Here is a 12,083-nt window from a genome sequence, read left to right on the forward strand (position 1 = left end):
AAAAAATTCATTTCAGTAGGCCTTTAAAGTGAATCATATTGGTGCTTTGTTTTGATTCCTTTGGTTAATTTGTTCCATAATTTAATTCCACAAACGGATTTGCCAAAGGTTTGAAGTGTTCCTCCCTCGTGTCAACGGGGTGAGATAATGTATGATTGCTGTTTTTGTTTGGCAGGGTACAAATAAGTTGTATTGCAATGATACATAGGCTGTAACTTTAGGGTGAGAGATACTGCACATCCACCATATTGGCACACTAACCCAATAAAAGTGTTGAGCAGAAAGAAGAAGAGCGACGTGTGCCTGAGAGTGGATCCTCTGCTGATCGGACACAAGGGCTCGTCCTACCATGGTGGACAAGAGCGGCAGCCGAGAGGGAGGCGGAAGCAAAGGAAATGAGATGGAGAGCATGCAAAATAATGAAAAATAGTCACAAGGTTACTATGAGATGGACAAATAAATATATGAAGTGGCAGACAGCAGAATGTGTGCTCAAAGGCCAGGACAGGACACAAAATACAAAACCCAAAACCAGTGAAAATGGCACGTTGTGTAATTCGTAAATACTAACAGAATACAGTGATACTTTTCAACCTATATTCAATTGAACAGACTGCAAACACAAGATATTTCATGTTCCAAATGAGAAACTTGTTTTTTTTGTGCAAATAATCATTAACTTAGAATTTAATGGCAACAACACATTGCAAAAAAGTTGTCACGGGGCCATTTTTACCACTGTGTTACATGGCCTTTCCTTTTAATAACACTGGAAACTGAGGAGACACTTTTTTAAAGCTTTTCAGGTGGAATTCTTTCCCATTCTTGCTTGATGTACAGCTTAAGTTGTTCAACAGTCATCGTTGTGGTATTTTAGGCTTCATAATGCGCCACACATTTTCAATGGGAGACAGGTCTGGACTTCAGGCAGGCCAGTCTAGTACCCGCACTCTTTTACTACGAAGCCACGCTGTTGTAACACTTGGCTTGGCATTGTCTTGCTGAAATAAGCAGGGGCGTCCATGATAACGTTGCTTGGATGGCAACATATGTTGCTCCAAAACCTGTATGTACCTTTCAGCATTAATGGCGCCTTCACAGATGTGTAAGTTACCCATGTCTTGGGCACTAATACACCCCCATACCATCACACATGCTGGCTTTTCAACTTTGCGCCTAGAACAATCAGGATAGTTATTTTCCTCTTTGTTCCGGAGGACACAACGTCCACAGTTTCCAAAAACAATTTGAAATGTGGACTCGTCAGACCACAGAACACTTTTCCACTTTGCATCAGTCCATCTTGGATGAGCTTGTGCCCACCGAAGCCGGCTGCATTTATGGGTGTTGTTGATAAATGGCTTTGGCTTTGCGTAGTAGAGTTTTAACTTGCACTTACAGATGTAGCGACCAACTGTAATTACTGACAGTGGTTTTCTGAAGTGTTCCTGAGCCCATGTGGTGATATCCTTTACACACTGATGTCGCTTTTTGATACAGTACCGCCTGAGGGATCCAAGGTCACAGGCTTAGCTGCGTTCGTGCAGTGATTTCTCCAGATCCTCTGAACCTTTTGATGATATTACGGAGCGTAGATTGTGAAATCCCTAAATTCCTTGCAATAGCTGGTTGAGAAATGTTGTTGTTAAACTGTTGGACAATTTGCTCACGCTTGTTGACAAAGTGGTGACCCTCGCCCCATCCTTGTTTGTGAATGACTGAGCATTTCATGGAATCTACTTTTATACCCAATCATGGCACCCACCTGTTCCCAATTTGCCTGTTCACCTGTGGGATGTTCCAAATAAGTGTTTGATGAGCATTCCTCAACTTTCTCTGTCTTTTTTGCCACTTATGCCAGCTTTTTTTAAACATGTTGCAGGCATCAAACTCCAAATGAGCTAATATTTGCAAAAAATAACAAGGTTTTTCCAGTTTTTCACGTTATATATCTTGTCTTTGCAGTCTATGCAATTGAATATAAGTTAAAAAGGATTTTCAAATCATTGTATTCTCTTTTTATTTACCATTTACACAACGTGACAACTTCACTGCGTTTGGGTTTTGTAGATGAAATATAGTTTTTGTCAAGCAATCCCTGCCGGGTTGTCTTACATTTTCGTTGTTGTCAAAGCACACATCCGGTCCTTTGCGGTACCTTGGATTCTGGGCCAGCTCACATGGATCTGGACCCTCAGCTGAACAGAGGTTTTCAGGAAAACAACAGCAACAAGAAGGTCTACCAAAGTAGTGACACACCAGAAAAGCTCTCAGTAACACGGTGCAAAAATTTTCAGCGGGACCTAAACTTAGGGTCATACTTGGAACTGTCAAAATGCTTGTATTTCAAATTAATGTATCCCATTGAAATAAATTTGGTTCAAATGTATTTGTGCTTGGCCCTGCCAAAAAGCACAACATGTATGTGGAGGGGGGCGTGGCCTGCGGTGTGTGTAGGGACTGGCCTCGAAGCAGCGGCAGGTGAGTAGATTGCCCCAGCTGGGGCTTGTTATCTAATGACCTGTCACCTTCATTGGCAGCAGCCGGGCAGAGACACGTTGTTGGAGTTGGAGAGAGAAAAAACACACGAACAGAGACACGCGGGACTGAAAAGCCCAAACACATATTGCTGGAAAGCAATCCCTTCATGCGTGGATGAAAATAACAACTTGCTTAACCCTGTACCACGGGCTCAAGAAGATCTGGAGAACCCTCTCAAGAGGGAAACCTCCACAATGTAACATGCCTTTTGAAAAGAAGTACTAACTTCTAGATTAGAAAGACTGTATACAAAATGTACGATACAATGTACAACTAAGAACTATAATAGTGGTGTGAAGTAATAACACAACATCTACCTTGGAGAGTTGACTCCTGATTCTCCGTCAAACACACCATCAGCAGTGTTTCCATATTTTCATTTCATTGTTCTTAAGATATTATTTGAATATCCTCTTTGCCAAGTTGTTTTTAATTATTTTATCTTATTTCTCACACTCACCCACTTCCTTCCCATGCTTTGAAAACAATGTGTTGGCGATCTCTAGCTATAAGCTAATGCTGGCGAGTAAGACGAGATGTTTTGGTCGGATCTTATATAGGTTCACCGAGTTCATTTGCTAGGCCAACTAATGACGGGGATGCTTGTGACTCAAACTTTCGCTTTCAATTAGAGTTGTCCGATAATATCGGCCGATAAATGCTTTAAAATGTAATATCGGAAATTATCGGTATCGTTTTTTTTTATACCAGTATCGTTTTTTTTTTTTTTTTTTTTTTTTTTTTTTTTTTTTTAATTCAATCAACATAAAAAACACAAGATACACTTACAATTAGTGCACCAACCCAAAAACCCTCCCTCCCCCATTCACACTCATTCACACAAAAGGCTTGTTTCTTTCTGTTATTAATATTTCTGGTTCCTACATTATATATCAATATATATCAATACAGTCTGCAAGGAATACAGTCCGTAAGCACACATGATTGTGTGTGCTGCTGGTCCACTAATAGTACTAACCTTTAACAGTTAATTTTACTCATTTTCATTAATTACTAGTTTCTATGTAACTGTTTTTATATTGTTTTACTTTTTTTTTATTCAAGAAAATATTTTTAATTTATTTATCTTATTTTTTATTTTTTATTTTTTTTTAAAAGGGCCTTATCTTCACCATACCTGGTTGCCCAAATTAGGCATAATAATGTGTTAATTCCACGACTGTATATATCGGTATCGGTTGATATCGGCATCAGTAATTAAAGAGTTGGACAATATCGGATATCGGCAAAAAGCCATTATCGGACATCCCTACTTTCAATTTAAAGCGTAACGATTAACCCAGAGACAGCTCTTATCTCAAAACACTCTTAAATTGAGGTACCACTGTATATGCCGGGGGTCAGCAACCCGCGGCTCTTTAGCACCGCCCTAGTGGCTTCTTGGAGCTTTTTCAAAAATGGAAAAAAATGGGGGGGAAAATGTATTTGTTGTTTTAATAATGTTTCTGTAGGAGGACAAACATGACACACCTAATTGTTAGAAAGCCCACTGTTTGATATGTTTGTGTTCATGCTTCACTGATGACACTGTATGGCCAGCGCCGTTTTGTCCTACTAATTTTGGCGGTCCATGAACTCAGCGTAGTTGGTTTACGTGTACAACTTACTCCGTAAGACGTGTTTTATGCCACTCCTTTGTCTCATTTTGTCCACCAAACATTTTAAGCTGTGCGTGAATGCACAAAAGTGAGCTTTGTTGATGTTATTGACTTGCGTGGAGTGCTAATAATCCACGCTAACATGCTATTTGGGCTAGCTGTGTGTACATATTGCATCATTCGGTCTCATTTGTTAAGTATATATTAGTTCATTTAATTTCCTTTACTTATGTCCTGCATGTGTGTTTAATGTATATATTATATCTTTAGCGCCGCCCTAGTGGCTCCCTGGACCTCTTTCAGAGATGTGTGAAAATGGAAAAAGATGAAGAAAAAAGATATATATTTTATGGTTCTAATATATTTTCTGTAGGAGAACCAACATGACACAAACCTTCGTAATTGTTAGACATCCCACTGTTTATGTTATACATACTTTACTGATGAGTATTTGTCCTATTAATTTCAGCGATCCTTGAACTCATCGTAGTTTGTTTACATGTACAACTTTCTCCGGTGCCGCCACAGAAAGACGTGTTTTATGCCACTCCTTCTTTGTCTCATTTTGTCCACCAAACGTTTTATACTGTGCACGAATGCACAAAGGTGAGCTTTGTTGATGTTATTGACTTGTTGGAGTGCTAATCAGGCATATTTGGCCAGTGCATGACTGCAAGCTAATCAATGCTAACATGCTATTTAGGCTAGCTGTATGTACATATTGCATCATTATGCCTCGTTTGTAGGTATATTTGAGCACATTTAATATCCTTTACTTATGTCCTCTGTGTATTTAATTTATATTTGCATGTCTCATGACACATATGAATGTAATATTGGCTGCATTTCTGATAGTTGTTTGTGTGCCATGTTGTTCCAGACCACAGCAAACATTACCTAGCTTGCCAAAGATTGTGATAGATCCATAAGAATAAGACAGCCTGTCCTTTCCTTTAACTTGGACACACACATCTATACCTTTAGCATTTTTAAGTCAGTCATTTCCAGGAGTTATCTAACCCTCTGAGACACTTACTTAATGTGTTGCCTTCATTTTAACACTTACATAAGGCTTTTAACAGATTAGTTTTTTGTATTTTTGTTCCAATATGGCACTTTCAACACGTTGGGTTGCCGACCCCTGGTATATACAGTGTAATGTCAAAAACTAACTGTATGCTACCAAAGGGGGAAAAAAAACGGTCACCACAAGAAATTAAAATATATTTGTCTTGACAAGTTAAAATACATTTTGGAACCTTTCAGCACCACTTATTAAACCAAGGGTGTCAAACTCATGTTCATTGAGGGCCACATTGCAGTAATGGCTGCATTCAGAGGGGCCGTTTTTTTCTAAATTAAATGACATTATGCATGTGGCTAATAAACTGTGATTAATCATGATGAATCAAAATGCATATGCATTTGATTATTAGATTTTTTTAAATGTATAACTTGCTTTAAAATCATAAATAAAGGTGACAAGCAGATATTTAACTATTTGTTTTTATCAGACAAAAATAGTTTTGCAATACAGTATATAATAATAATAGAACTGGCATGATCAGATAATATTAAAGTATAAAATATGCATTTTTTTTCTGTCAAAATCAAAAGAACAAATGTATTTAGTAACAATAAAAAAAAAAAAAGTATTTTATTAAGACCTATTTTTTCCAGGTTTTCGCGGGCCACATACAATGATGTGGCGGGCCAGAACTGGGCCCCGGGCCTGGAGTTTGACACCTGTGGATTAAACAATATACAGCAGATGACTGTATGCATATGCCGCATTTTTTGGACTATAAGTCGCAGTTTTTTTCATAGCTTGGGGGTGGGACTTATATTCAGGAGTGACTTATGTGTGAAATTATTAACACATTACCGTAAAATATCAAATAGTATTGTTTAGCTCATTCAAGTAAGAGACTAGACCAGGGGTCGGCAACCCAAAATGTTGAAAGAGCCATATTGGACCAAAAATACAAAAACAAATCTGTCTGGAGCCGCAAAAAATTAAAAGCCATATTACATGTGTCATTAGATATAAATTGAATTAAGATGACTTAAAGGAAACTAAATGAGCTCAAATATAGCTACAAATGAGGCATAATGATGCATTATGTACATATCGCTAGCCTAAATAGCATGTTAGCATCGATTAGCTTGCAGCCATGCAGTGACCAAATATGTCTGATTAGCACTCCACACAAGTCAATAACATCAACAAAACTCACCTTTGTGCACTCATGCACAACGTTAAAAGTGTGGTGGACAAAATGAGATAGAAAAAGAAGTGGCATAAAACACATCCTAGAAAGTCGGAGAAAGTTATACATGTAAACAAACTATACGGTGAGTTCAAGGACCGCCAAAATAAGTAGGACAAAACGGCGCTCGCCAAATACTCGAATCAGTGAAACATGTTTAATACAAACAGTGTGATTTATAACAATTAGGGAGGTTTGTGTCATGTTTGTCCTCCTACAGAAACCATACTAAAACAAAAAAATAGATTTTTTTCCCCTCATCTTTTTCCATTCTTCATACATTTTTGAAAAATCTCCAGAGAGCCACTAGGGTGGCGCTAAAGAGCCGCATGCGGCTCTAGAGCCGCGGGTTGCCGACCCCCGGACTAGACGTATAAGATTTCATGGGATTTAGCGATTAAGAGTGACAGATTGTTTGGTAAACGTATAGCATGTTCTATATGTTATAGTTATTTGAATGACTCTTACCATAATATGTTACGTTAACATACCAGGCACGTTCTCAGTTGGTTATTTATGCCTCATATAACGTACACTTATTCAGCCTGTTGTTTGCTATTCTTTATTTATTTTAAATTGCCTTTCAAATGTCTATTCTTGGTGTTGGCTTTTATCAAATACATTTCCCCAAAAAATGCGACTTATACTCCAGTGCGACTTATATATGTTTTTTTCCTTCTTTATTATGCATTTTCGGCCGGTGCAACTTATACTCCGGAGCGACTTATACTCCAAAAAATACGGTGTATATTTGAAACTTAATTTTGACCCTGTGTAAATTAGAGACTATCAAAAGTACATGCAACACTTGTGGGCTCCATTCAAAGAAATCAACAGTATGTACAACTAGAAAAGGCCAGTCCTGAAGGAATTGCGTGCGAATGCTCCAATGCTGAACTTGAAGTGAAATGCTGACAGAATGTAGTATGAATGTAAGAATAGTTTGAATGTAGAAAAGGTTTAAATGTTGAAATCGTTTAAACACTGACATGGTTTGAATGTTGAAGAGTTAGAATTTCTTGGAAAACCGGAATTTGGTTTGGAACTTGGGAAAGTGTTAGTTTGAATGCCCAGGATGAGTGGAATGTGTTGATGTTGGAATGGTTTGAATAGGTTGAAAAATGTGGGAATTAGGAAAATTGGGAAAATGTCCCATTTATTTCAATGGGAACTTCCTGGAAATTTTGGAATTTTAGGAAAAGCGACATTTTTTGGAAAATGAATGTCCTGAATGAGCTGAATTGGTTGGTGTTGGAATTGTTTAAATCAGGCAATAAATGTTGAAGTAGTAAATGGTATTAGAGAATATCAGGAAAAGCGGGAATTTGGTTTGAAACTTGGGAAAGTGTTAGTTTGAATGTCCAGGATGAGTGGAATGTGTTAATGTTGGAATGGTTTGAATAGGTTGAAAAATGTGGGAATTGTGCAACTTGGGAAAATGTCTCATTCATTTCAATGGGAACTTCCTGGAAATTTGGAAATTTAAGGAAAAGTGAGATTTTTTGGAAAATGAATGTCCTGAATGTGCTGAATTGGTTGGTGTTGGAATTGTTTAAATCGGACAATAAATGTTGAAGTAGTAAATGGTATTAGAGAATTTCAGGAAAAGCGGGATTTTTTTGGAAAATGGTAAAAAACTTGAATGGCCTGAATGAGTTGAAATGGTTGGTTTTGGAATTTTTCAAATCGGTTGAGAAATGTTGAAGTAGTAACATGTTGAATTGAAAAATGGTGTTATGGAATTCCTGGAATTTCGGGAATACCGGGAATTTTTCCAGTTCAAAAAACAACTTTTTTTTTTTTGTCCTGATTAAGAGGAATGCTTTGACGGTTGATGGTTGAAAAATGTGGAAGGAAAAATGGGTGAAAATAGGGCTTTGGAAAACCAGGAATTTTGGAAAGTCCTGGAATTTTTTTGAACTTGGAAAAAAGGGAAGTTAGAATTATCTGGAAGGTGAAATGTGTTGAAGGTGGAATGCTTTGATTTGGTTGACAACTGTGTAAATGGTGGACGTTTGAAAAATGGCCAATTCATTTTGAATGGGAAAAATGTCCCGGAAAACCTGGGATTCTGGGAAATGTGGGAATTTTTGGGAATTTGTCAAGGGAAAGCCCGCGATTCCCGACTAGGCTGAACAGTTTGAAGTTGGAACGATTTAAATCGGGTGAGAAAAGTGGAAGGTAGAGTGTGCCAAAATCTGGAGAAGAAGAATAATAATAAATAAAAATACAAACCCCGTTTCCATATGAGTTGGGAAATTGTGTTAGATGTAAATATAAACAGAATACAATGATTTGCAAATCCTTTTCAAGCCATATTCAGTTGAATGCACTACAGAGACAACATATTTGATGTTCAAACTCATAAACCTTACCTTTTTTTTTTTGCAAATAATAATTAACTTAGAATTTCATGGCTGCAACACGTGACAAAGTAGTTGGGAAAGGGCATGTCCACCACTGTGTTACATGGCCTTTCCTTTTAACAACACTCAGTAAACGTTTGGGAACTGAGGAGACACATTTTTTAAGCTTCTCAGGTGGAATTCTTTCCCATTCTTGCTTGATGTACAGCTTAAGTTGTTCAACAGTCCGGGGGTCTCCCTTCTGCTATTTTAGGCTTCACACATTTTCAATGGGAGACAGGTCTGGACTACAGGCAAGCCAGTCTAGTACCCGCACTCTTTTACTATGAAGCCACGTTGATGTAACACGTGGCTTGGCATTGTCTTGCTGAAATAAGCAGGGGCGTCCATGGTAACGTTGCTTGGATGGCAACATACGTTGCTCCAAAACCTGTATGTACCTTTCAGCATTAATGGCACCTTCACAGATGTGTAAGTTACCCATGTCTTGGGCACTAATACACCCCCATACCATCACAGATGCTGGCTTTTCAACTTTGCGCTTATAACAATCCGGATGGTTCTTTTCCTCTTTGGTCCGGAGGACACGACGTCCACAGTTTCCAAAAACAATTTGAAATGTGGACTCGTCAGACCACAGAACACTTTTCTACTTTGTATCAGTCCATCTTAGATGAACTCAGGCCCAGCGAAGCCAACGGCGTTTCTGGGTGTTGTTGATAAACGGTTTTCGCCTTGCATAGGAGAGTTCTAACTTGCACTTATAGATGTAGCGACCAACTGTAGTTACTGACAGTGGGTTTCTGAAGCGTTCCTGAGCCCATGTGGTGATATCCTTTACACACTGATGTCACTTGTTGATGCAGTACAGCCTGAGGGATGGAAGGTCACGGGCTTAGCTGCTTACGTGCAGTGATTTCTCCAGATTCTCTGAACCCTTTGATGATATTACGGACCGTAGATGGTGAAATCCCTAAATTCCTTGCAATAGCTGATTGAGAAAGGTTTTTCTTAAACTGTTCAACAATTTGCTCACACATTTGTTGACAAAGTGTTGACCCTCGCCCCATCCTTGTTTGTGGAATCTACTTTTATACCCAATCATGGCACCCACCTGTTCCCAATTTGCCTGCTCACCTGTGGGATGTTCCAAATAAGTGTTTGATGAGCATTCCTCAACTTTATCAGTATTTATTGCCACCTTTCCCAACTTCTTTGTCACGTGTTGCTGGCATCAAATTCTAAAGTCAATGATTATTTGCAACAACAAAAAAATGTTTATCAGTTTGAACATCAAATATGTTGTCTTTGCAGCATATTCAACTGAATATGGGTTGAAAATGATTTGCAAATCATTGTATTCCGTTGATATTTACATCTAACACAATTTCCCAACCCATATGGAAACGGGGTTTGTATGTGTGAACGCTCCAAAGCATTCACACAATAATAATAAGTTGAATAATATTTTGGTGTAGAAAATGATTACACATCTGCTAACACACAAACCAACAACTAACTGTTGTGCTTTCCTATTACACCAATTCATCAACATTGGGCAGTAAAAAAAAGAATTGCTGTACTCTGGAGAAAACACAGGTGGAAAACATCTGGACGGGCAAAGAAACAATCATCTCGTAAAACAAGTAACAAGACACAAAAGTGACAGCGAACGAGTGGAACGAATGAGAGGGGAGCAAACCGCAACACGCACGAGGCGTTGGAAGACACCAGGAAACAATCAATCCAAACCGGTGGAAGTCCACACAAAGTCTGAACATCACAAAGTGAATAGTCCTAAAAAGGACAAAGTGTGTTAAACCTTGCAAGGCTCATTACCTTATTAGCAACTAATGGCCCTTTTAGTGACCCCATGGCCAACTTTAGTGATGACACCTTCACTGTTAAACTACCAGTAAGAAGGCACATTCTGGCCACATCTGTCAAACAGATATCCTGGCTGCATTTGAACACACACACACACACCTACACCCACACACACACACTTTCCTTAACCTTAATTCAACTTGATGGCGGTGTGCAGGCCAGAAACAAAGAAATCCAATCCGCGAGTAACGTGAGACCATCTTTCATGCATCTGGTTTACTGTTCACCCGTGAACATTCGGAGGGGACCTGCTGGAAAGTGCTTAGGTGTGTGTCCTTGGATTGGGACTTTAAAGCTCTCTTGTCATAGGGGTGATGGATGGAAGGGCTGGGGAGTAAAACCAAAAAAAAAAAGGGTAGTTGTCACTGCGATGCTGACTATTTACGACTTAAGTGAAAGGATACAGGGTTGTTCGGCTTGTCGTAACGGCCTGGTGTCGCATGACAAACACGTTGCCTTGGCATCGGTGATTAGGAACACCAGGTTGGTGTTGGGTAGCTTCTCTGCACGATACATTCTGGAAAGTCACAAGGTAAGTTAGTAGGCAACGTGCAAAAAGTATAAACTGTTTGACTTGTTTGGACTTTCATTTGTTTATCTTCTGTCCATCCATCTACAGCAGTGGTCCCCAACCGGGCCGTGCAAGAAATATATATATATATATATATTTTTTTTTTTTTTATTAAATCAACATAAAAAAAACTATATATACATTATATATCAATATAGATCAATACAGTCTGCAGGGATACAGTCCGTAAGCACACATGATTGTATTTCTTTATGAAAAAAATTATTTAAAAAAATAAAATAAAATAAAATCCCCCCCGGGCCACAAACTACACAACTTAACTACACTGCAAAAAGTCAGTGTTCAAAAACAAGGGGAAAAAAAAATACAAAAAATGAGGGATATTTTACTTGACCTAAGCAAAATTATCTGCCAATAGAACAAGAAAATTTGGCTTGTCAAAACTTTCCAAAACAAGTGAAATTAGCTAACCTCATTTAACCCCAAAATACCTTAAAAGAGGTATATTCTTACTAATGACAAGTGCACTTTTCTTGGTAGAAAAAACAAATATGAGACCTTTTTTCTCAGTATGTTAAAAAATATTCTTGAATGAAGCCATTATCTTGACATAATGATATACATGATAATGATATGCATTACATTTCTTGAAACCAGCAAACTTATGCTAAAAACGAGTTTATTTTTCTTAATGGAAAGGCAACAAGGCAACCGCTTGTTACTCTCGGGGTCTATATTTGTTTTTATATATATATATATATATATATATATATATATATATATATATATATATATATATATATATTATATATATATATATATATATATATATATATATATATATATATATATATATGTAATTTTGAAG

At 37.9% G+C, this 12,083-nt stretch overlaps 1 protein-coding gene across 1 annotated transcript in view; it reads right to left on the reverse strand.

Annotated features, from left to right (window-relative positions):
• LOC133641804 (voltage-dependent calcium channel subunit alpha-2/delta-1-like) overlaps nt 1-11,200 on the reverse strand; it is a 36,632-nt gene extending 25,432 nt beyond the window's left edge. Inside the window, exons 1-2 of the mRNA XM_062035833.1 lie at nt 11,088-11,200; nt 2,116-2,198 (exon numbers count right to left, since the gene is read on the reverse strand). Of these exons, the coding sequence (XP_061891817.1) occupies nt 2,116-2,198; nt 11,088-11,199 (195 nt within the window). The 5' untranslated portion in view covers nt 11,200. The remainder of the gene's footprint in view (nt 1-2,115; nt 2,199-11,087) is intronic.
• Nucleotides 11,201-12,083: the final 883 nt, after the last annotated feature.

This window comes from Entelurus aequoreus, linkage group LG24 (assembly GCF_033978785.1).
Source record: "Entelurus aequoreus isolate RoL-2023_Sb linkage group LG24, RoL_Eaeq_v1.1, whole genome shotgun sequence".
Taxonomy (NCBI): Eukaryota; Metazoa; Chordata; class Actinopteri; order Syngnathiformes; family Syngnathidae; genus Entelurus; species Entelurus aequoreus.